The sequence below is a fragment of the Osmia bicornis genome, chromosome 3, assembly GCF_907164935.1.
Source record: "Osmia bicornis bicornis chromosome 3, iOsmBic2.1, whole genome shotgun sequence".
Classification (NCBI taxonomy): domain Eukaryota; kingdom Metazoa; phylum Arthropoda; class Insecta; order Hymenoptera; family Megachilidae; genus Osmia; species Osmia bicornis.
Window position 1 is genome coordinate 2,466,755 of NC_060218.1, and position 24,927 is coordinate 2,491,681.

General features: G+C 39.4%; 8 protein-coding genes across 13 annotated transcripts; 3 read left to right on the top strand and 5 right to left on the bottom strand.

Moving 5' to 3' along the window:
• Positions 1-118: 118 nt before the first annotated feature.
• Positions 119-3,726, top strand: LOC114877805 (endoplasmic reticulum lectin 1). Of its 2 annotated transcripts, XM_029190860.1 has the most exons (7): positions 120-761; positions 834-1,007; positions 1,087-1,611; positions 2,015-2,068; positions 2,604-2,762; positions 2,835-3,074; positions 3,151-3,726. In XM_029190860.1, exons 1-7 carry the CDS (start codon positions 627-629, stop codon positions 3,394-3,396), a joined length of 1,533 nt encoding a protein of 510 aa, XP_029046693.1. In that variant the 5' UTR covers positions 120-626; the 3' UTR covers positions 3,397-3,726. The 2 variants fall into 2 exon arrangements, with proteins under 2 accessions (XP_029046702.1, XP_029046693.1); XM_029190869.1 differs by lacking the exon at positions 2,015-2,068 and having other exon boundaries at positions 119-761.
• Positions 3,727-3,797: 71 nt separating this feature from the next.
• Positions 3,798-5,031, bottom strand: LOC114877875 (mitochondrial import receptor subunit TOM40 homolog 1-like). Its single transcript, XM_029190996.2, has one exon. It carries the CDS (start codon positions 4,785-4,787, stop codon positions 3,819-3,821), a length of 969 nt encoding a protein of 322 aa, XP_029046829.1. The 5' UTR covers positions 4,788-5,031; the 3' UTR covers positions 3,798-3,818.
• A 614-nt stretch (positions 5,032-5,645) lies between these two features.
• LOC114877758 (intraflagellar transport protein 43 homolog) lies at positions 5,646-6,971 on the bottom strand. 3 transcript variants are annotated; one of them, XM_029190751.2, is made up of 6 exons: positions 6,815-6,971; positions 6,508-6,698; positions 6,200-6,229; positions 6,096-6,136; positions 5,961-6,030; positions 5,646-5,895 (listed from the first exon to the last, which is right to left on the bottom strand). In XM_029190751.2, exons 1-6 carry the CDS (start codon positions 6,851-6,853, stop codon positions 5,673-5,675), a joined length of 594 nt encoding a protein of 197 aa, XP_029046584.1. In that variant the 5' UTR covers positions 6,854-6,971; the 3' UTR covers positions 5,646-5,672. The 3 variants fall into 3 exon arrangements, with proteins under 3 accessions (XP_029046584.1, XP_029046575.1, XP_029046592.1); XM_029190742.2 differs by having other exon boundaries at positions 6,096-6,148; XM_029190759.2 differs by having other exon boundaries at positions 6,096-6,148; positions 6,508-6,683; positions 6,815-6,970.
• Positions 6,972-7,046: 75 nt separating this feature from the next.
• On the bottom strand, positions 7,047-9,346 carry LOC114877593. The gene is made up of 4 exons (XM_029190370.2): positions 8,896-9,346; positions 7,814-8,525; positions 7,387-7,738; positions 7,047-7,312 (listed from the first exon to the last, which is right to left on the bottom strand). Exons 1-4 carry the CDS (start codon positions 8,986-8,988, stop codon positions 7,213-7,215), a joined length of 1,257 nt encoding a protein of 418 aa, XP_029046203.2. The 5' UTR covers positions 8,989-9,346; the 3' UTR covers positions 7,047-7,212.
• Positions 9,347-10,999: 1,653 nt separating this feature from the next.
• LOC123987650 (bone morphogenetic protein 2-like) lies at positions 11,000-13,882 on the bottom strand. The gene is made up of 5 exons (XM_046284930.1): positions 13,228-13,882; positions 13,008-13,164; positions 12,785-12,930; positions 12,619-12,720; positions 11,000-12,557 (listed from the first exon to the last, which is right to left on the bottom strand). Exons 1-5 carry the CDS (start codon positions 13,426-13,428, stop codon positions 11,589-11,591), a joined length of 1,575 nt encoding a protein of 524 aa, XP_046140886.1. The 5' UTR covers positions 13,429-13,882; the 3' UTR covers positions 11,000-11,588.
• A 735-nt stretch (positions 13,883-14,617) lies between these two features.
• Positions 14,618-20,132, bottom strand: LOC114877616. Its single transcript, XM_046285063.1, has 10 exons — positions 20,001-20,132; positions 19,849-19,914; positions 19,047-19,604; positions 18,777-18,881; positions 17,513-17,616; positions 15,524-15,737; positions 15,398-15,451; positions 15,186-15,328; positions 14,956-15,110; positions 14,618-14,871 (listed from the first exon to the last, which is right to left on the bottom strand). Exons 3-10 carry the CDS (start codon positions 19,123-19,125, stop codon positions 14,814-14,816), a joined length of 912 nt encoding a protein of 303 aa, XP_046141019.1. The 5' UTR covers positions 19,126-19,604; positions 19,849-19,914; positions 20,001-20,132; the 3' UTR covers positions 14,618-14,813.
• Positions 20,133-20,613: 481 nt separating this feature from the next.
• Positions 20,614-23,791, top strand: LOC114877577 (ATPase family protein 2 homolog). Of its 3 annotated transcripts, none has more exons than XM_029190330.2 (6): positions 20,614-20,774; positions 20,912-21,108; positions 21,168-21,353; positions 21,423-22,819; positions 22,884-23,147; positions 23,217-23,791. In XM_029190330.2, exons 2-6 carry the CDS (start codon positions 20,913-20,915, stop codon positions 23,544-23,546), a joined length of 2,373 nt encoding a protein of 790 aa, XP_029046163.1. In that variant the 5' UTR covers positions 20,614-20,774; position 20,912; the 3' UTR covers positions 23,547-23,791. The 3 variants fall into 3 exon arrangements, with proteins under 3 accessions (XP_029046163.1, XP_029046171.1, XP_029046190.1); XM_029190338.2 differs by having other exon boundaries at positions 20,655-20,661; XM_029190357.2 differs by lacking the exon at positions 20,614-20,774 and having other exon boundaries at positions 21,024-21,108; positions 21,173-21,353.
• A 426-nt stretch (positions 23,792-24,217) lies between these two features.
• On the top strand, positions 24,218-24,917 carry LOC114877613. The gene is made up of 2 exons (XM_029190411.2): positions 24,218-24,601; positions 24,678-24,917. The coding sequence occupies exons 1-2, from the start codon at positions 24,450-24,452 to the stop codon at positions 24,904-24,906; spliced, it is 381 nt and encodes a 126-aa protein (XP_029046244.2). The 5' UTR covers positions 24,218-24,449; the 3' UTR covers positions 24,907-24,917.
• Positions 24,918-24,927: the final 10 nt, after the last annotated feature.

Below are 24,927 nucleotides of genomic sequence, written 5' to 3' on the forward strand. Positions count from 1 at the left end.
GATTGCCGCGAGAATTTGAATTTTTATGAATTATACACGCCACCTGCAAACTTTTCGATCAGTTATTTGTGCTACGTATATTCGTACGTGGGTTACCTCGCTGTCCTAAACATGACCGTACGATTGTTTTCGAAGATCCTATAGTAATACACTTCCAAACAAAATTTCTCTATTCTATGTAGGTTTTTGAAACAAATCCGACCTGTAATAAGAAAATAGATTTTGAACGGCGATTATATATTTTTACTTTTAAGCATTCATTTAACATGTATTAAGTTCAACGAAGCTGATTAACGTTGCGTAGAAGAACGTCCACGTCTTCTGCTCACGTGGTATAAAATTATTGGTATTTGGACACAATTGGGGTTAAGCAAGGAACTGCAAATTTTATATGTGCACTGTCAACCTCGCAAAGAACAAAAAATACAAATTTCTTTAAAATTAATTACATATATCATATTGTTTCTGACACATACATTGGAAGAAATACGTTTTAACCACCACAGCTGTATCACAAAAAGCAAATGAGTTAACGTTGATATATCGCTATCGTCATAAATCTGTAGATATCAAGTATATATATATTTCGTTTAAAAATATGGTGAAATAATTGTAGTTTTATAAAAATGTGGAAATACTGTGGTATTTATAATGTGTTTTGTATCATAATTGTTGTTGTTTATGGACACGATTTTAAAAGTTTTGATGATACTGTTCTCTTTAAAATCAATTGGTCAGGCAAAGCTGGTTCAGAGCTATTAGTAAGTAACTGCAGATGAAATCATTTATTCGTATGAATAAAACGTTTAAATGAATCAATGTATTTTTTACAGGAATCTAGAACAAATGTGGAACCTTATTTTATAACAACTGCAAATAATGAGCGGTATCAGTGTTTAATAGTTGATAATTCAGAACAAGAAAAGAATCGTAATGAACCATACAATGGACCAAATCCGGTAGAAATTTTATCACCTTTATTCAATCAAAATACTTGTTCTTACAGGGTAAGTGTTATAAACATTATTAATATATTCTATTAATATTATATAGAAATTTTCATAAAATTAATATATGTTTTTACAGCTTGAATCTTATTGGTCATACGAATTGTGCCATGGAAGATATGTACGTCAATATCATGAGGATAGGGATGGAAAGAAAGTAAAAACCCAAGAATATTATTTAGGTACTTTTGATAAAAGACAAGAGTTGAAGCTTTTGGCTGAATATGCAGAGAGAGAAAGAAATCCTAACAGAAAGGCAGAGATTCCTGTTAAAAAAGTTGATGGAATCAATATGCCCTATGTTGAAATTGAAATGGCCGATGGCACAGCTTGTGATTTGACAAATAAACCAAGGAAAATAAAAGTTTTGTATGTCTGTTATCAACATGGTAAACATGAATTATTTTCACTTGAAGAACCTGCTAGCTGCGAATATGAAGTTATTGTCCTTTCTCCTTGGCTGTGTAGTCATCCTGATTATAAACCGCAAGCTACAGGAGAAAATGAAATTAATTGTCAACCAGTTGGCAATTCACCAAAAAAACCAAGATCTCTTGTTGCAATGGAAATAGAAAGTTTGAAACTTCGACATCAGAAAGTAACGGTAAAATCATCTTCCGATCATTCTTTGCATCCAATAATTTATTTCTGATGATGCTTCTGTCATATGTACATAATATTATTATTTAAAATAAAATATATTTTCTTACATATTTCTGTGTATGGTAGTAATGATTTTTATTGTCAATATATGTTAAACACGTGTAAAATGTTTTTAAATAAGAGTAGAACTTAAATGTATTTAAATAACGTGTAATGCACCAAGTGGTAGAAAATGCATTAATTTTTAACTTGTTATGTTATTTTTATTTTACTACATTTTAAGTTTAAGGACAATTTTGGTTTGCACAGTGAAACCATATTAGTTTTTTCCTTATTATTTATCATTGGTAGTTTATTTTTGATTATTTATCGTTTATATATTGAATTCATTATCTGTTGCACAGGATGACAAGCTGCAGAAAGTCTATGCGATCTTCCATGTAGATAAGGAGGGCCAGGTCAGAATATTTTGTATATTTTGGGAACAGGCCAAAGTGTTTGATGGTTCTTGTCATTTTTCGCCATTAATTTATATCTCATTCTGTCCCTTCCTTTTCTACATACAGTTGTCTTAATGATACAAGAACAAATGCTATTTATGCACCATTATGCCTTTAGTACCACAATATCCTTTGCTTTACCTTATCACAGGCAAAGTTGCTAGTATTTTTAGTGATTATCATTTTCGCTTTTCACATTGCTTTTAATTAAGAGCATCTAGCATTAATTAAAATTCCATCAATAATTACACGCCATAAAATACTAAATGATACGTATATTTTCAGAATAAATACAAAATATTTTAATAGTAAAAAAAAAACTGTACAATCATAATTTAATAGTAAAACATTATTTTTTGCTAGCATTTTAAAAGAAGAAATACGTGTTCATGTTTATAACAATTTCATATAATTGATATTAACATTAGTAGCAATGTTGCAAGATCGGCTGTATATTTTAATTAAAAAATTAATTGATTTACACTTATTTCAGGATGGCGAAGCACGAGTTAGAGTTGAAATACATCCTGTTGATGTTATCGATAAACATAATATTGAAGATTCTATAAATTCATTAGCAGATCAAAGTATCAGCCCAGCTGAAGTAAGTCCTGTGAAAAATTTTTTAAGCGGTAAAAATTGTTTGCACGGTGTAAGTATTTTTTTTCCCTCATTGTATTTGTTAAGTATACTTTATTTAATAACATTTTGTTGATACGAACAGGGCAATGGATGGTGGAAATATGAATTCTGTTATGGACGTTCTGTGGTTCAGTATCATATAGAACGCGATGGTACAAAAACTATAGTGAATCTTGGTAAATTTGATAAACAGAAGCATTTAGAGTGGATTGCTGCACATCCACACAAAAAATCAAAGTCACCGGTACTACGGAAACAACTTATTCATTTTTATAGCGATGGTACTGTTTGCGATAAGACTGGCAATTCAAGACAAACCGAGGTATCTCATACATTTAACAAGAATTGAATATTATTTAGGTAAGAATTTATGTAATTAGCAATCCTTTGATTTTTAGGTGAAATTAAAGTGTGTGGAAAGCCATACGACTAGTCCATCAAGCATTTCTCTATTTTTACTCGAACCAAAAACATGTGAATACGTTCTGGGAGTTGAATCGCCGTTGATCTGTGATATTTTAGAATACGCCGATGAGAATGGACTTCTTAGCGAAAAGTTTGAAGCAAATTTTGACAAATTAAAAACAACCGCTTTCCATGAATACGATGATTTGGACGAAAGGATAGCAAACGGAGATGATTAGAATAATTCAATTAACGATTACAAATGTTGTCCAGTAAAATAAATTTGATGATGAAGGAGACAGTATTAGAGTGCTGGACACTTGCATTTAGTTTCAACCAGGTTAGATGAAACTTTGATTTTTAGAATTCAATGTATACCAATAAATTAACGTTATACTTCAAAGTCTTGACGCACTTTAAAATAATTGTGTAAGCGTAACAGTTGTTCAGATCTATCGTATTCTATACGTAATAACACGAATCATCGTGCAACGGAGGTTGTAATGTATGTAAGGTTTTTTCACTCTGTAAGCTTTTGAAAGGAACAATTAAAATCGTCTTAACGTTAATCAGTTTTATCATCGTATTCATTTCTTATGCTCCGAAGACGATGATCTTTACATGCATTCAATCCAAGTTAATGATGCTAGGTCCATTATCATTACCCAATATTCAGACCGACGCCCACGCGAAATTGTTGTTTCTTGTGATTTAGAAGTCCGCTAATAATCAACGAAGATTCCGGTAGGGGGTATAATTTCTTCTCGAAAACTCCACCAACTGTAGTTTCTGAATTCACGATGCCACGGAAAATAAGATCTGCATGCGGCACGTTTACTTGATACACTATGGTACCAACGGAGTGATGAGTCCTTACGTTCGTTTCAATTTCGACACCGATTTCCAATTGTGAACTGGTCTTGCGATGATAGCAAAGGTGTAATCCCGCTTCGCCTATAGTACCAGATAACGTTGTAAGTCCCGTACTGTATCTAAAGGCCATGCACATGACTGTTTGTTGACCGCCTGGAACTTTTGTTCCACGAAGGCATGCAATTTCAGCTCCTAATGTAATTCTTGATGTAATCGCTTGTAAAAAGTGCATTACCACTGTCCCATGCCTTTTTGTAAATCTTGGATTTGCCAGAATAACCGCTACCGTGTAATCATTCCCCCTATATTCCAAACTGGAGCTTGAGGCTTTGCATTTTCCATCAGCAATTTGTGCTGACAATTTATACCTAAATCTACATCCTAATGTATGCACGAACGAGGCGGTTAGATTTCCATTCGGTGAAATTTCTCCAATAGCAATAGGGTATTTTTCAGTTAAGCCCACCATTTTGGTACCGACGTATTTTGTACCAAGTTTATATCCAGAAGGAGTAACCGCGCTAAGGGTAATGGAGTGTGTTACATTGAAATGTTCGCTAAGTATTTTCTTGATGTTGAGTCGCGCTCCTTCAAAGTTTTGTGGATAAACGTCCTTAACTTTTTTATGAATGTCTTCGAAACTCCCAGGATTTCCTGGCCCCTTATGTTCCGGATTTGTACATGGTACACATTCCTCATCGTGACTTATTATGTTTGGATCGTCTGCTTTGGTCGCTGACGCGTGTACCGTGCCCATTTTGTGATATATCAAATCTTTTTAAAATAGTATCAACTTCCCATGGGTACAAATTAATTTCGTAGTTTGTTTAAACTTACGAATAAAATTAATGTTAACATAAGTAGGTTATTTGACGATTCTGCTAATTTCAAATTCGTACGCCATGAGGTTCGATTCTCGCAGCATCCATCAATCGTTCGAGATATCGATTAATGGTAGTATGTAGTTCTTGTACTTGCCGCTAGGTGGCTTTTACCTTAAAGTTGCAAACGTAACTTTTCTCATTATTCAATAATTAGGTATAAAATAGGTTTGTTGTATAAATAAATTTATTATAAATTGTATAGTAATTGTTCTTATTGGGAAATATTACTTCTATTTGATAAATTTGACAGTGTGCGATAAAACATGGCGTCACACTTTTCTCGCTAGTACTCGTAAGCCATGATTTTCCTTTATAAAGAGGAAGCAAAGCACTACTTTCGGAAGTGTGTGCTAGTGATGGCACAGCTGAACATTGATCGCTAACGTAGAAATATATGGCAGATCTGCTCAGTGGGTGTTGTCACGTGGTCGCTTCAAGTAGCTTGTGTTCGGCTCCCGATTGCGCGTGCAAGTTCGTGGTGTTTTTAATATTCACCTCGGATTTGCACGCCTGCACGGTCGAGTCTTCACGTCGCTCCTCGAACTACCGCGATTTCCAAATTGGGGGGCAATCGAATAGGTCGACGAGGTTGTAATTTGTCGCTTCCATATACAGGCACTTGCAGATAGCAGTATGCCATTATTTTTTTTTTTAATTAATTTGAACATATTTTTTAACCAAATGGGTATAATTGAGAACAAAAAATCTACCATTTCTTAACATGTTTTTATTTTATTTTTTATAATAATTATAAACATTTATGTCGGAATTTTTTTCTGCATTTCACTGTTCACTTCAGAAGCAACCTGAGTGAACAGAAGATTCCAATTCCATACTTCATCCGGTTCTTTCACAAGATTTTCATTGTATAATTTCTCCGCTAGTAGAGATAGATTAACACCATCCAAAGACGTGAATGCAGCGTTCTTCACCAAATCCGTATCGAGTTCTTTATACGCAGCAACTCTATTCACATTAACCCTATAACGTAATGAGTTACGGCTAAGTAATTAGACGAACAAGTAGAACTTGATAACTATACCTACTTAGGTGCATTTATATCAGACAAAGCATTATCCTCCTGAATTTCATCCAAATCCGGAATAATAGGGATGTCTATAAACAGCATGTGAAATTTAAGTAACATTAAATGTTTAAATAATCAAAAGTAGCGATCTTACCATCAACCACTTCATCTTTTTCTGTAATTCGGGAACGTTCCCTAAAAAACAGTCTATCAGTGACTATAGATGTCTGAATCTTTAATTAGATCTACTATACTCACTGTTCAATAAGATTCGACGATCCTCGAGTTCTGGATTTTGAAGAAACACAAAAAAGTAATTAAGAGAAATAGCGAGATACAGAAATATATACCGCAGTTCACCAGAGTCCATAACTGCGAAAGACCAGTTTTCGTTCCTCGCGCATCTCCAGTACGCATCTTCGCTCTGATTGGCGATACTCCCAAACGAAGTGGAAAGCGATTAGCAGAGAGCTCGCTGCGTTCCCCCACCATCTTCCAACCTGCGCGTCGCAGTTATGGACTCTGGTGAACTGCAGACATAAGAAACTTATAAAAAAAGAGCTTACTTCCCGCTTTTCAGTTCGTCGCCCCATCCGGTTTTCCTGGTGCGCGGTGGAACTACAGGTGGATGCGCAGATTTTCCGGAAGATAGCGATACCGGACTATCCAAAAGGTCATCATCCAACCTGGACTCTTCTTGTACATTACTTTGCGTCGATCGTCTGCCAAGACGAGGTAAAAGCTGAAAATTAAACCTCTACTAAAAGGACATATGTAAATATACAGATGCCACAGGTATATTCAATATAATGCCAAACACGTCCTGTAGTAAATTACCCAAAAGATACAAAGTAGAAAAGTGTAATTACTTACCTTTTTTGAAGTTATTTCTAATTCCGTAGTCCAGTCCATTGAATTTCAAGATCCGTCCAATGTATTCAGAGATACTTTGCCTGACAGAACCTGTGTTTGTAGGCAGTAACCATAACAACTAGCGTCTTCCTGCTAGTCCGCCATAAGAAACAGCAATCAACGCCACCTGACACCAAAGCGCTGATCTATGACCATAGAACTCAACTATCAGAAATCTGTCGGTAAGGTTACTGAAATTGTGTATATCGACATGTATCGAAATAGGAGTTTAATTATAAAATTCATATTTCGCAGAGAAGTCACTTAAACATAAAATTAATTCGGTAAATACAGTCTCATTGTGGGCTATCAAAAGTAGCCCATTATGGTAAATAATCGTATTCGAAGAATCTTATAATCTAATAGTATTTAGTATTGTCTATTTGTCGTTGGTATTCCTCGTCATCAGGATTCGCTTCGCAGCTGTTGTCATTGTTTGGTGGCCTCACCCCGTTGTACCTAACGAACAGAAACTACATTAGTATGGAATTATTTTAATAAAAAATTCAGAACAATTCTTTTAAGCTCGAAACCTAGAAAAGTCTCCCTTGCACAATCTCCAGGGTAGTATGTCAATTCTTTCGTGCAGTATCGGTGATATTTCCGGACTGACAAAGTTTGTAGTGCCTGCACCGGAACCACGAGTCAGGAGTTTCCTACTGCGATCATAGCAGCAATGCTGTGCCGCGGCACTTCCGCTTCCTTGCGTCAGCAAAGAACGTATGCAGTATGTGGCTCCTGGTTTGTAAATATCCAGCCTCTGAGAATTTCCGCTTACATCCCGCCATCTGAAATACTTCTTCTGCTTTTCATCCCAAATCTTGTCCTCGTAAAAGATGTTACTGGGATACTCGCATGGACAGGAGGGTAGCGAGACTAACCCACCTGTAATATCATTGTAAACTTTAGATAAAAAAATTGATGGATATCAGGGGCACCGGAAGGATGTTGATTTCTCACCTAAGAACACTTTCTCCAGTTTATCTTTGCTGTTCAACCACTTTTGACAAGGATCTTCGTTTGTCGCGTTTACGAAGTTCAGTTCCTTAAAAATGTCGTGGCTCTCCGTGGCTGAAGCGTTTCGTAGACTCTGAAACAATTTACTCAACAGGGCACCTAAACTCTCAGGCATTTCAACTTGATCCTCGATATAAAATGGCGATACGTCTTCTTCATAATCGACGTTCTCTTCAACTTCGTTCTTCTTCGTTTGACCTTTCGCACTGAAAGATGCTTCTGTCTTCTCAAACTCAATCTCATCCGAAAGAACGCGTTCATCGTACGTGTCTAATAGATCAGATTCTGCTGCATTGTCAACGATGGAGGTATTATTATTCGTAACAATAGTTCTATCCTTTGCATCGAGCCTACTTTTCTCTTCGATGGCTTCAGTAATATCGTAATCTTCGCTTTTAGCTTTCTGCTCCGTGTTGTTGTTTCGCGAGGGGAACAGTCGGCTGGAAGATGCAGCCCGGAAACACGCTGGTCGATTTCTGCAGCGACGCCGTTTCCGGTGCTTCGAGTGTCTCGTTGCTACTGTTTCTTCTGCGACATCCCCGCTTCTTTTACTTCTGTTCGGTACAGTCATCCAAGAAGAAGGATTAAAGAGTCCCAAAACTGATTCTTCGGTCGTGATTGCTTCCACTTTTCTGCTCGTTTCCTCGTGATTTGTCTAGAAAGCAAAGATTTGAAAGAATTTGTGCAGGTACCACAGGTCAAGCAGGAGGGTATGAAGAAAATCACGTAAGGGACTCTAGCAGTGGACAGCACCGGAGAAGGGCAACAGTCGGCGCGACATCAAAAGAGGCCATGTTTGGCTCGTGGATGAGATACGGACTCGCGAAGGGTAAAGGGACGCGCGGCAGTACACGCTGGAATGGAATGGAGCGGAATGGGATACGCTCGGCGCTACAGGTCGAACGTTTCTACTTCTTGGAAACGTTCGTTGCAAGATCATTTACCATTCAATAGCGTAGCAGCCAATCGGCTTCAAAATGAAGTTTCAAATCAACAAAAATCAGCTGAAAATTCAAATTACTTACCCGATAACTTGTCGTGTGTGCCGTCGAAGCGATTAACATTGATTGGAAGAGGAACATCCAATAAATCAAGACCGAGGCCTTCATGTTTGTCATCGACGATCAGCGTGCACGTTCCTCATAATGCTCGTTCCTGGCAGCAACTTTGAAATCGTTAACTTTTCGTTGTTAATGTACGTTTAGGTAAACGATGGAATCGGCGGATCGAATGCTCGACGTCTCATTCTTCGCTGATGTTTCTATTTCTTTCTGGAAGAATTCGAATTCGAGCGGCAAGGAACGTTCCCTCGTGGTCGTCGGCCTCTTTGTTTACGAACGCAACGCGTCAAGAACGATCGACCAGGTGAACGTGATCATCGATACAACCGAGCCAGGTGAAGAATAACGATATAGTGGAAGGGAGAGATAACGCGGGCAAAAGGTGGCGAGGAACGAAAAAAGAAGAGACAACAACGGAAAGGTAAGGAAGAAACACGGGGCACGAGGCACAAGGCGCGCACCGTTCAAAGGCCTACCACTATATGTATAGTTGTGAACTCGTGAAGTTCTTGTCCCACTATAATGGCCCAAGCGGTTGTAGCGGAGAGGCTGGAGAGGTAGCGCGCCGGATGACAGAACACTACGTCATTGTACGGGCGGTACAGTTCACAGCTTAGGGTTTCTTACGTTAGCCGCAGCTCCTCCGCTTCTATTGCTTTTTCTTCTTTCCTCTTACATCGTTCCATTTCACGCTACGCTCTTCTCCTTTACTCCCCCTTTTGCTGTACGTCGGCTTAACCCTCCTCCAGGTAGGATGCGATTCTGCGACGCGAACACTCTAGGTAAGTCTACCAAGCAATTTTATTTTTATGATCAATTTTTATGATCATAGCAAAAACAAAGGGATATAGCTGTCTACCTTCGCCTCCGGTCACCTAATTGGAACGACCTCCGTCGGATGGCCACTACGAGCGTATCCGGATATGTAAAGGAGAAAATAAGAGAAAAGTATTTACACGCATCCACGGATCGGACAACCTTTGGTATTACGATACCAAGGATCTAAATACAGCGGTGGAATGCAACGGAACGCGTTCCGTTTATTTTTAGACGGGTAGATTCGAAAATACACCCACCGTGGATTAAATATAACTGGAGATGCACGCGCACGGAATGCGGCACGATGGCACGCGAACGATCGCGTCCCCTCGCAAATATGCAAATCCCCGTGGCGAAAACGAGACATTTCGCTCCCCTTTCATCGCATTCATCGAAATTTATCTTTTTATCCCTAACCCACACCTGATACCACTATCTTTACGTTTCTTATCGTAATTGTCAGAGTGACTATAAAAGGGGTTTGTCTTTCAAGAAATAAACAAAAAAAAGTTTATATATTTATGGACAGTGAGTCACCCGTTCGGGTGTATAGCGTAGAAAACCCTGGAATTATTCCAGACAAATTGACCGACTCTGTAGGGGTCGTGGGTGGAGATTTACAATTGAAAGAAGACTAACGAGTGAACAGGAAGACATAGGTGGTCGATCGAAATCTCTTAATCATTACGCTCGTCTTCTTCTTGATTAGCAATGGTAGAAAAGCCAGCTTGATATCGTATCCAATTCTAACGGGGTCATTAAACTAATCTGTTTACCTTTCTTCATCAATAAACAGTGAAACGTAACGAGGGTTGCGAACAGAATACATAGAATGAAAATTGTAGAGAAATTAAATTCTCGATGCAATCTTGTTTGTTTACTCGTAAATCGCTGAGCGTAACGATACGAGGAACGTAGAAGGGTGAAAAATAAAAAATGAAGGCGTAGCATTTAACACCGGTAGCACTAACATTCCACGACTGCCTTTCTGCATCCAGTGGCGCCAAAGTCATCGTCTCGGCCACTGCTACCGTCACGTTTATTTTATTGGCTCGTTGGTAAAATTTACGCCCCGATTTCCTTGCTTCACGCCACGAAATTTTCTTCTTTCAGAAAAGAAAAGGCAGAACTCTGCCGTGTTAGCCATTCGTTTATTTTAATGGCCATTATTTATTGAAATGATACCTATCCAAATATGGAAGGTATAGACTCAAAGTTGAGGGGTGAGAAACAGGGAGCAAATACTGGATCAGCTTAAATACTTGTTTTATTTGTCGTAATTAAAATATAAATAACTCTAACGTTTCAGATACATCATTATATACAATGTTCAATTCGACTAATTCCCTACGTGTGATTATAATAATTTAATGACGATACAGGATACGATATAGACACGTGATAATTATTGATAAGGTATGATCCTACGCGAGTTTCAGGAATGTTCTTATGTACAAAAGTTGGGACGTCACATGAATCTCTAGGAATGACTCTCGTACTAATACGTAAAATTACCATTTTTCTTCTGTTTTTTTTTTTGTTTTGCTTTTTACGTGATACATGCATTCTTTAACACACACATTCCAATCTTCTTGCACACGCACACGCATTCCTCATTTCTTTCAACATCTTTTAACGTACTGTGACTTCCTCGAACTACTGCTTTTTTCAGCGAAAGATGAGCTAGAAGAAGAAAGGACGTGTCTCTCCTTCCTTCCTCAGCGGAAAAGAACAGAACAACTCGTCCCACGAACTCTGAACGGCAAGGTACTTAACAAATTACCAACCGGAAGCCAATATACTGGTCCATTATCATCTGCGAGCAAGTAGGCAGGGTGTTAATGACATCCGCAACGATCTGCGATCATGTCTTGGTAATTTTTCAAAACAACGTTCTCGTGGTCGTCGAAGAAGAGTATGGTGGTGTCGAGAAGTTTGGTGGGTACGCAACATGGTCTTTCGACCCCTTTCACCAGGCCCATTTTGTGAACGATTCCTTGGATGGTCGCGTGATTAGTTGGTTGTTGATCCTGGCTCAATGGCGATTCGCAGATACCTTTGCAGTGATAAGCTGAATAACCAACCGGGGCAATGATAGACGAAGACAGACCAATTTCTTTAAAATCCACGTAAAGCTCGTGCCTCGAGCATTCGGTAACATTTTGTTGAACAGAGGCGTGACTTTTGATAGATCGTTTTCCTCGATGCTCCTCACTGGATCGAGATACCGCTCTCTGAAGAATAGTTTCTCCGAGCATTTCCCGATGCATCGCTCTTTTATAAATGTCCATTGACGTTAACATCCCCTGGGACGTTTCGTCTTGCAGTTTCTCCTTGGAGATTCCTCTACGTCGTCTTCTGGATGCATCTTCGGCATGCTGTTTCTCTCGGGCAGCTTCCGTCACTGTGTCAGACTCTCCTTCCTGTGTTCTTTTCTGTCTCTGGAAAAATTCAGAGTTGTTCTCGCTCGGCCATCGAGCTTCTTCCGGTTGACCTTTTCGTTTCTCCAAACTTTTGTCGTTCTTCAGATCAATCTTCTCCTCGTCATCGTTGTAAGACACTTCTCCTTCGATTTCGTTGTTGTTACCGTAGGTATAATAACGGGGGACCGTCTTCTTGTCACCGCGATGATTTTTCCCGTCGTCGTCGAACAACACCAAAATCGGTTGCTTGCTGTGATGATAATCGTTACGACGATAAAACTCCACGCTCACTTGATCCTCGGATAAGGTGGAGGCTGTTACCAGAAGGCCTAGATTCGGTTCACCGGTTAACCAAGCAAGAACTGCTTGCTTCACGTTGAATATCTGTTAAAAGATGATTATGAATTGCCGGTTTGATATAAGAAATTTTTATATCAAAACGTACCTGCCAACCAGACGCGTGTGCGCCGACATATCTGACATTCAATAGCCTGTGAAGATCCGGCTCATCAAGGCTTCTCTCGTCCAACACTTGATACACTCTTATCTAAACGGAAACACGGATGATAAATGACTTCCTGAGAAATCAGTAATGTTCAACGAGCACTTACCAAGTAGTAAGGATATGTCAAAGTAGATTGATGCATGGATTTCAAGGGTGTCCTCTTACGATAGAGATGAAGCTCTGCCTCCAGCACGGATTCGTTCACTTCCAACCCCGTAATGTTGAAGAAATAGAAACGCGACATGGATGTATCTGTGAAAACTATTTGCCTTAACTATTTGCTTCTACGAACGCGACGAGGGCTCAAACAGAGGAGGTGGCGTGTTTACCTCTTTCGATGAAACTGCGGACAACCTTGGCATTGTACGGATTTCTACCACGCGTGACACCGCTCGGATCAGCCACGTTATTGTACAATTCCATCATAAACTGAGGAGGTATCTTACGACGTCCCGTTTTCTCCCCGTTACTTCGGATACCAAGGACCTGCAACGATTTCGTCAATTATTGGTTAACGTGTCCCAAATCTAAATCAAACTGAAGACGGACCTGTTGCAATTTCTCCAGTGCTTCATCTCGGCGAGTGTCGTGCTCGCTTCCGTCGTTCAAATCAGCCAGAAACCAAGAATCGGCGAGTTCTTCCTCGTCGCCTTCGTCGTTCTCGGGGAAGCCGCTCGGATGACCGCGTGCGTCGAACCGATTCGACAGGAACAGCAATGCCAAGAAGAGGAACGGAACGTTTCTCGTCATCGTCTTCGTCTATGCTTTCCCGTTCAGACTTTGGAGAACGTTTACGCTTGACTTTTCTCGATGGCAAACTCGAAACACGACGACAGTCCTGGATTTAGTATCGAGGATATCCCGACAGCAACGTGGAACATCGATCGAACGTACGGTTAAGTGTTCGCGACAAACGATTCTTATTGGCGAAGAAAGGAACGGACACCTTCTCTCTGCTAGCGGACAGGAGGTTTGCCGAACCGAACGGAACGCTAAGTAGCATATGGGAGATGTTGGCTGCGAGGAGTCACCTTTATGCTATGCCGGGAGTTGCCTCCCCCGCGTTGCTCCCCGCGCGACATCGGCTTCTCTCACGGGACACCGACGCGACTCTCGACATTGTTGCGCCTCGACGCGACGGTGCGTTTCTTCCTCTCCCCCGGAACGATTCTTGTCAACTCCTTGCATCCTAGATCGTCTTCAATCATCCTCCCCATCCACGATCCTCGTCTTTTCTAATTTACCACTGCATCGAGAAATTAAAAAAAAGATGTTATAGACTTTTATTTTTTATTTCAGAATAAATTAAACATCGTTGCCAAAAAGGTTCCATTCGATAAGGATTAAACTATTAAAACAATGAAACTCTTATCTGTTGATAATAAAATGATTGTAATATACGCATAGAAAAGAAGATCGGTAGAGACCGATTGTACACGATACCTTATTGAGGCAAACGAAACGGACGAGGAACGTGACGATGACACGGCGGGGCTATTAAAAAAAGCTCACGCTTCCTAAATTCCGTAGATTCGTAAGTGGCGAGTTATGTGGCCCCGCAGCGATATTTAGATGTCGCGAATAATCGGTTGTTTTCCGACGAGGACGATGACGGATCGCGAGGGTGTCACCGAGTATTTTCGCCTACACGTTCGAAAACCGACCACGACTTTCGGCCTCGTTCTTTTTGTTGCATTATTCCGACGTACGCGATACGAAGCAGGAGTAAGAGAATAGTTGTAAGTACAAAATTGGTCATTATTGCGCCTTGCGATCAAACGATAGAATTAATTGACTTAGAAGCTGGAACAAATTCTAAGACAACGGTTCTCGCCTGCTGCTCGTTTTTCCCGAAAGATTAACACAATTACCATGAAAATCGTAGAGTCATTTAACAGAGTGTAACGGCGAAAACTAAATGGAACGAATGGAATGTAGTGAGCGTGGAGCAGTTTTAGGTAGCCGTTGAGATTTTCTAAAAAGGCATTGTACGTTTATTTGTCATACCAATACACGGTGCATGTAGGAACATGGAAATGGTACTTTATGTTTACGCGACGCATAAAATACTTTAAATTCCTCCGCGGTCCGTTCCACTGATCTGTTCGATTTGGCGACGGACCTCTCCGACCCGTTCAGACACAGGCACACTGAGTGATTTGAATAATTTCTCTCTTCGATCCTCGACGAGTTCTGCAACAAACCAACAGCCCAATAAAATATCAATTCTCACCTTCTGGGTAAATACCTTTCATAAGGGTATTTCATATGAAATACCTGTACTCGTGAACTTTGAATTTAGCCGGTGTGCAAGTATGTTGCTTCGTGTACAACCCAGCCAAGCATCTGGACGGTTCCTTTGTGTCTCGTAACAGGCACATTTCCGTCTCGTTTCCTGGACACGTACCGACGCACTGTCCAATATTAATTTGCTGATGGAAAAAAACAACATTAAATTACATGGTCGTTCCATCGGTATTTATGATCCGCGCGGAAGAAAAATTTACCCGGACAACCGGCCTAACATCCGTCGTATTCGTGCCGTCCTTAATCTCTACTTCGCTGAAATCTAACACGGTCTCCATGTGATCCATTTTGTGGCAGGTTCCAGCACAGCCACATTTCTCGATCACCTGGTACACTTCATCCCCTAGAAAATCATTTTTCAGTCTATTGAATCAATTTTGATTTTCAATTACCAATTAGATGCTGTACGTACCATTTGGTCCTTTGATGCTGACCGTACCGTTCCTTACTGGCTTGCATCCGAGATCTTTCCATAGATATATATCCACGTTATTAATTAAAATTCAATTAATATTATGCTCAGGAAAAAATTAGATACCTTTACCACAGTGACCCATGCACACACCCACGTCCATCACCGCTTGATGAGGAGTACCGGAATGTACAAGATGAGTGAAGGATTCTCGTCTGCAGGAAGTATCCGGCGTGCACTCGCAAGCTTCTATAACTTCGATAATACGAACACCTTGAATCGTGGACACTCTTTCTAGTTTCGCGGCCCTTGGACGGCAATGCGACTCCAGGAAGCATTTCTAGAACGAAGTGTAACGAATTACGTTCAACCATCATGATTACGTTTAATAAAGAATTAATGGAAGATAGAGCTATTTGATATGAACCAACGAGAGTAACTACACCGTGTAAGAATAAAATATGTTGGCGTAGGAAGAAAAGAGAACACTCTTCTGGAATGGTTGCTGCGAATATTCTTTCGATACAGATGTTGGATGCGAGCGAAACGAGCACGCGGTTTCACAGAATTCGTACTTTATTTCTTCCTACGTTTGCCAAGCAAGAAGTATCGACGCTGTCCCGATGGAATTTATAATATTCGCGCGCCTCGTTATCTCCGGTTCGGACAGTTTTCTTTGGTACTCGATTTCATTCGCGACACACGGGCCATTTAATTATTCTCGCTGCGGGATAACTGACCGTTATCTTTGTCCGTGTAACCCGTCCAACATCTACCCCTTTCTCTCTTGCACCCCTCCGGGTATATTTCTGGCTAAGAATATTTTCTAATAAATTCTGTCCTCAGGTACATCCATCGTCGAGATCCCAGGAACACGATTCGGGATTTAGTAGCTGGCCAAGCTGGCGCCAAGAGCGGTGACCCGGGACGATACGACCTTCCAAGGACGCAAAACACATCCTCTCCTTCTGCATGTATCGCCTGCAATGTTTTTCTCCTTCTCGAGCGCGCTTCTCTCCCGCGGCGTGGGTGCTGCAAGATCGTAAACCAACGATCGGGTTGCATCACGTGACGAAAATAGCTTTCTTCCCAAAAGAGAGGAACCATCAGGAGCGTAGGGTTCTTCTTCAACGCTTGTGTTTATTCGTTACGGTAATTATTCTCGCATCGTCTCTATGTACCAATAATAGCAAAATTAACTGATCTATTAGGGTAAATCTTTGTCTACCCAGGTATATCAGTGGGTGCAATACGCCTGATACGACAAGGAATTCGTTAACCGACCACAAAGGACTCGCTACGGCATCTGTCGATGAATTTTGGTGAATAGGAGATGACTGGTATATAAAAGGAGCATGATCATCGACGAAGATACACGCGTCTCGATACGGTATGGGGTGCGCTCGCCGTAAAAGTCGCGAAGATCGTATGAGATCGCGCGATGCTGGCGTGGCCGCATTCCAGCTGGCGGATTGGTCGATCCCATGCGTCATAAATCTACATGACGTTCCTGCCTTTTTCGCCCTTCGTATAGCCCTTGGCATACGTAGCCTGGCGTGGCAACGTATATCGCAACATTCTTTTTTTTATCTGAGAATTCGGTCTTTTCGCTTCTTTTTCTTCTTACTGGCCCGAACCTCCGATAGAATTCTTTCAGCCACCTTTATCCTTTACCTTTCAGCTAAGTCTATTCCCTTCATTGTACAGACGATCTTCGAGATAAATATTCTTAAACAGCTTCGCAGATTCTTAATTGCAAATTAACCATCGGTATCGCGAGTCAATCAGGATGAATTCGTAGGTACCACGACCGGTTCGATAAACCCGCTGCGTCAGATCACGCGGAACGTTTTTGCACCAGGTGCATCCCACAGGCATGAGTCATGGATCCAACGATCTTCGCTCCACAGGACCAAATCTTCACCTCTTCTGGGTAGTTGCTTATAAACGAATGTACATAAAGATAATTTCTAGATGATTCCATCATTCAAAGATGAAAATTCATCGCTTCTTTCACCAAAAAACCTTTCATCTTCTTTGTCATTTTTCTCAAACCTTACTTCTATGTCATGAAATTGTGTCAGAATTTCAAGAATTAGATCTTACTGCATTTACCTGCACGGCGGGTCGGCTCGCATCCCCAGGATCGTCCAAAACGTGTCGCGGACACAGTTTACGACAGTGGCCTGCATCGATTTGGATAACTTCTCCCGATATTCCTAAGAACAGAGAAGAAGGAAGGTATGAGATGGTGTGCAATAGGGTGTGAGGTTCAATGAAATTCGGATATGTTGTTGAATACGTGTCCCAACTGCGGCTTTCGTGCGAAGCGTCAGACGCGTGTAAATCCGATGGCGCCGCGGCTAATGCTCGCGATCCACCGTACAAAATTTACGAGTTGTATCGCGTTAAACGGTGACACGATATATAAGAAGAGGGTAGAAGCTCCTATATAATGTAACTCGAGTTATTTTTGGCGCGAACGCGTGGGACACGGAATGCGAGGATTCCATCGTGATTCACGTTACCCTCAACCTTCGGTCACTATCTTACCACCTTTCCGTGTTGCTCTCTAGAAACGATGCTATTCAAAATATTAGACATAAAGATACGCGAAGTCGATTCGAAGAATCTTTTGCTTCGTTCCTGATCAAGAGATCAAAGTTGGATGAAACTTTGCCACTGGTCCATCGATCGATGATAACCAACGTTGATCAACGAAATCGTTTAATTGATCATTGATGCCGACTCGAAGGGTGGTCGTCGTTCTCTTTGGCCGTTTCGCGGAACGAGTCTTCGGCGAAACATTAATTCTTCGTTTGCCAGAGGATTAACCTTCTACGAATCGAACCGCTGCAGCGGTTGCTCCCTAATTGATCGCTATGGGGAAACGAAAAGTGCCGCGATGCACGCACGACCCCGTCACTTTATATGGTATTTTAACAACTATTATAACCGATTATACTGAATTCGTCGTTCACCTGTGACTATTCAAAAACAGTGAACGTGTTAAAAGTAAAAGTTAGCCAATGATAAATCGGTCGAATCTTTCTATCGTGGGCACACGACACCGTCACCGGATGGATGCTTCATCCTCTCGATCGGCGTCAATTGATTGAACACCCGATATTAATTTACCGGATCGGATCTAGGCGACAAGGCCGCCGGTCACCGTTTTACCACTGGTGAATATGGGGCGGTAAAAACGAAACGAAGGAACGTGATTTACGTTTAGCCAGTTGCTAAAATTACGCAACTCGTGGGTTGGATCTTCTTTTATTTTCCTCCTAAGAATCGTCGCACGAAATTGTCCATTCATCTTTGTTCGCGTATACTGTGGTCCATCTCGTTTCTTTAGTATATTTATTAATTTGCTTACCATATCCAACGTCGATCGTCTTCTCGTGTCTGGCGCAGCATACATGTTGCCTAACTTCTTCCCCGTGTACCCTGTCCTCGTCGTCTGAACTTTTGTCACCAATTGCTGAAACAAAAACGTGGCCCAACGGCAATTATTACCTTTCTCTAATGCTAATTTAGTTTCTTAACACGGCTGCCACAAAAATTAAAAAAAATGATCGGTATGAGAAAATTTGGTAAGAAGAGAAAGGGGCAGAATAGAAAAGAAGAAAAGAGCGGAGTTACCTACCTAATCGCAAATTGGCGAGGCAAACTAAGGTGAAGCCACCGAATACGGCCCACCGACCCCTTGTGATTTGTATTCGCATCGGTACGATTTACCGTGATTGGCTAACGATTTGAAAAACTACAGCGGTCCCGCCACGAAATCTATCGTTCCCGTATATAAATCGTGCCCAATTAGCCACAGCAGTTAGTATCTCATTACTCTATGTAATGCTCGGATGACTAGAAGATTCGTGGTACACGCAATACTCTTGGACTCGCACGTACTCGACCTGCAAAGCGGTAGTCCAGAGAGACAAACGCACCCGTGCGATCGATCACGATCGGTTGGTGCCCACGCAGGTTGCGATCTGCGAGAAGACTGGCCGTCTGGATGCCGCTGGATCTCGCTCAGACGGAGAGGCGTCCGGCTGACAGGCGGATCTCTATTAATCTCGTTTGGTACGGGAACGTCGGACCGCTTCGTGACGGCTGGCCCGTCCATCCATCCAGTCTTTTGCCTCTTGCCTGCCGCGATCGCCGATGCGTAGCGATACGGATATTCGAAACTCCCTCCTGCAACCTTTTCAAGCAATTCAACCATACTCCAGCTTCGAATCACGTCGCATTTTATTCGAACCCTAAAAGTCTTGAAAATCTTGATAAGCCGTTAATCTTCAATCTTAATAGGGCTTCAGCCTTGATCAACATTTATAACAGTTTCAAGACTATCAAGACGTTCAAGACTTTGGGATTCAAATAAAATTCCCAGTGATTTCTCCATATCTTTATGTTCGGAGGACATCATGGCCCATCTTCCACCAAACCTGCTTCACTTCACCGCTATATGAATGTCGACGTTCCACACGATCGGTCCTTCATTTATCAGTAACCTTATTTCATTGAATTTTGAAATAAACATGTAATATCATTTATATTGATTTTTATGTCATAACTACTTCATAAATTTGATTCTCACCTCATGATTTATTATTGTAATGTTATGATACAACAGGTAGCCTCTTCACGCCTTCGCACGCGAAAGAAATATATGAGATTGGCACGTTTCAATATTGTATTTATAATCTGAAAGAAAATGCAGAAGGAAAGGGATAACTATAAATCCTTTGCTAACTCATAAGTTCTTTTTAATTCTAATATTATATACATAAGTTTTCAGCAAATAGGAATGCATCATCGTCTTTGATCACATCTGAAAATTTACATGAACATCTCATGTTTGTTCATTGCCGCAAGAATGTTGTTGCAATTATTCGAAAATTACTTTATAATTGCAATCTTCTTACCATCGCATTTATTCTTATGATCACATTATACCGCCTTAAAATAGTAATGTAGTATTTTTGCTAGAAAATCTACATATAATTTAGAAATATAATTCATCGTTGTTTAGCGGCTTTTAATACAATATTCGATAACTGCAAACCCAAATGCTCTACTATTATTATCTTTTGTATCAATCTATATATAGTAATTGTTTAATTTTTTATTTATCCAAATTTTGTTTACATTTTTTTGTTTATTTACATATTCTCTTTAATACTAATTCATTTATTTTTTAAATCTTACCATCGCTCTAAATATATTCAATTCTAACCCCATATACCGTACGAGCACGCGTAGGTGGTATATTGTGTATGACTGTAAATATTTGTATGAAATTGCACATGTTACATTAGACTTTAACATTAAAGTTATACCTTTAAAGTATTTGTACCCATTGTCATAGAATGTATGTATTTAGTTTTTTCATAATGTTTAATATAAAACAGTTACAAGTAATTTATAGGTTATGTTTCTTGGTGCTGTTGTCAAAAAAATATATATGACACAATGAAAACATTTTATCAATCATTTACGTTATTTTAGAATGTCGTCGAAGGCAAAGGAAGGTGGAAGGAAAAGCCTTTCACCTTGGATGACATGTGAAAAGTGTCAAAGTGTTTTATCACAGAAAGATGTAACAGTACATGATGCTAATTGTCCACCTAATTTGGAGAGTTGGACCCATGATTTCATTCATAATGGTGTATTATACAGCAATGTAGATATATACAAACCATCAGGTACATTACCATACTTATTATTCCTTGTACTTTTTCTAACATAAATGATTTTTGCATAGAACAGCCAAAAAATATTTCTGAAAGAGCATGCAATGACATGGTATTTATATCACAATCTGCTTTGCAATTATGTGAAATTGCAATAGCAGATCCTGTCTTTGTTACTACTGGAGATACTACAGTTGTAAAGACAGCATGGCCATCTAAAGATAAAACCTTGACAAGCATTTCATTAACAAAACATGGTAAATTGTGCAATGATTTTTTTCAGATAAATAAAATGACAAGTTTTCTTATCAGTATACTTCTTACAGCAATAGAATTAAATAATCTTCGAGGTCCAGTGAAGATTCAAAAACTAAAATGTTTAGTTAATATTGCTAAAGAATTTATAATTAGTAACATTGGAAAACATACATTACCAGAAATAACCACAGAGCTGGACATAGTATTAAAAAATCATAATGAACAAAAAATATTTGCTGTAGGCAATAAATTGAGCGTGCCTTTTTATGGAAAGAAATTAATTTATAAGATTATGAAAGTAATATCAGATGAATGTACAAATCATGATTTATCTGATCAATTTGAACAATTAAATGTAAACAATCAAATACATAACTTCAAATTTTACAAAGCACTTTACAACACCAAATGGACAATCTTAGATGAAGAGCAAGAAGATGAACAAGAAGACAGTAAACAAGCTAAATATAAAATACAAGATGTTGGAGGCTATGATAAAATAATACAAGACATTAAAGATGTTCTTGATATTGGACTTGGTAGATGTAATAGTATTATAAACTTTTACATCAGTAAAGGGATATTGCTATATGGTCCCGCTGGGGCCGGTAAATCTATGATTGCTAATGCCTTATTATCGGAATATAATATCAGTTCTTTCACTATTTACAGTTCAGATATTTATAGCAAATCTCTGGGCGAAACAGAGCAGAGATTAAAAGATATTTTCATGGAAGCGAAAGCCAAATCACCAAGCGTTATTTTAATAGAAGAAATAGATACTTTATGTCCTAAGAGGAGTACCTCGAGTACGGATCATGAAAGAAGGGTTCTTGCACAACTAACTGCGCTTTTTGACGATATACAACATGCTAACGATAAAATGGTAATATTAGCTACAACTTCGAAGCTGGATTTGGTGGATAATTCCCTTAGGAGACCCGGTAGAATAGATAGGGAATTTGAGATTTACGTACCTACTCCCACTATGCGCGCCGAAATACTTCAGAAGATGTTATCAAACATCCCAAACACATTATCTATGGAAGATGTAGCAGATATTGCGTTTGTAACTCACGGGTTCGTTGGTGCAGACCTGTATGGCCTATGTTCACAAGCTGTTCTGAATGCAATAAAAAGCCAACCAAAAGCAGATACAGTATCATGTTTAAAAGTAACATCATCAGATTTCAACCGAGCTTTGACTGTAACAAAACCATCAGCCATGAAGGAAGTTTTAATAGAAGTGCCAAATGTTCGATGGTCGGACATTGGGGGTCAAAAAGATTTGAAATTGAAGTTGAAACAAGCCGTGGAATGGCCATTGCGTCATCCTGAAGCATTTGTAAGAATGGGTATCACTCCACCTAAAGGTGTTTTGATGTTTGGACCACCAGGTTGTTCTAAAACAATGATCGCAAAAGCTCTTGCAACAGAGAGCAAAGTAAATTTTTTAAATATAAAGGTGAGACTCATTTTTCTTTATTTGTATTATTTTTTATTCATCTACAAGATTATATTGCACGTAGGGTCCAGAATTATTCTCAAAATGGGTCGGTGAATCGGAAAAAGCAGTCAGAGAAGTATTTAGAAAAGCAAGACAGGTTTCACCTTCCATAGTGTTCATTGATGAAATCGATGCTTTGGGAGGTGAAAGAGGATCTTCGTCTAGTGCTGGAAGTAACGTACAAGAACGAGTCTTGGCACAATTATTAACAGAGCTCGATGGCGTTAGCGCATTAGGAAGTGTTACATTAGTCGCAGCAACTAATCGACCAGATAAAATTGATAAAGTTAGTCGAACATTAATATAATGCTATGTTTAGTAAACAGTGTTATTTCAGGATTATCATTTTTTATAGGCACTGCTTCGACCAGGTCGTTTGGATCGAATAATATACGTACCATTGCCTGACTACGATACTAGGCAAGAAATTTTCGACATAAAATTAAGAAATATGCCCATTGCTGAGGATGTACAAATTCAAGATCTAGTCGAACTTACGGAAGGTTATTCAGGAGCAGAGATTCAAGCTATATGCCATGAAGCTGCTATGAAAGCGCTTGAAGAAGATTTAAATGCTTCTATAATTACTAAAGTACATTTCAAAGCGGCGTTGGCTCTAATCACTCCTCGAACTCCTCCGTCCTTGATAAACTTATACAGTGATTATATAAATAAAGTATATTAGTCGCGAAACATTTGCTCGTGCAATAACAATTGAATCTATCTACATTCATTAATATTCTTCGATTATCTTAACGTCATACTTCATACTTTTATTCCATAGAATTTTATTTTCGGAAGAATTAACAAAATTTACGATTATATAATTACAAATATACACACACACATATATATATATATATAGTTGAAAAATGTCAGTATTCGTAAAATGTGATGAACCTTCTAATAAAATCTGCCCGAAAGAAATGATTCAATGGTTTGATAATTTTATGATTGGTTAATTTTAATTAATTTTTAATAAACATTTATTTCAGTTGCCCTCCAATGGAACCACAATGTCCACAAATTTGTACCGTGTCATGCCCAATGGAGTGTGTATGTTATCCATGCGAATATCAAGAAACACCTAAGTGCCCACCGCCTATGCCAGTTACCTGTATGCCGTGCCCTACTCGGGCACAAGTTTTACCATGTGCTCCACGACCTTTCGTTTGTCCACCCTGTACAGGGCATCCATGTATCACTTGCGCACCCTTACCAAAGCCAGTCCCTGCTCCTTACGAATATGGACCGGTCTTACGAACACCCCTCACTACCGGTGGATTATTCTATGTTGGAAGCACCAGGTGTTATTCATGTACACCCTCTGTGTGCTGAATTTCTTATGTATACGTACATATACTATATCTGTCCCTTGCTAACAATACTGTGACAAATAGAATGAAATGTAAAATCCAAATAAATAACACAAATCGACTTAAATTTAGCATTATAGGGGTGAATCAATGATTATTATTTTTTTTCAGACACAACAACGTTCAATTTTTTTTATTTACGATGATCTCACCGTGACGATAATTTGATATAATTACACAATTATAAAATTTATAAGTAAATATATATCTCAATGGAAAGAAAAAGGTGTGGTCTTTGCCCATTAACTCATTTTGATAGATGTAGCTATACGATAACAACGTGTAATGAACCCCAATTAAGGATAGAGTATCGCAAATCCTGCCAAGAGTATTCTCCTAAGATTGAACCAATAAAGGGTGTCAGGTACAGATTTAATATCAAATGATTGTATGTAATTATAAAGTTTTTATTATTAATTTATTTTAATTACGCATAAAAGATTTAAACAGCCTGCGAATTCACGACGGGGTTTCGCTGCATGGACAAATTTAATGTATCGTCCTATCATTCAAGGAGCTTTGAAATATCGTGGAGTATACAAATTAGTTCCTCTTGATCCACCCCCATGTAGTCCTGTACTGTGCAGACCAGCCCCTGATAGACCTACAGATTCTACCGGCATGGTAGTATATCGTCGATGGGGGGCATTCCTGCACCACTATATGTAAACAAACTCATGGTACCTCATT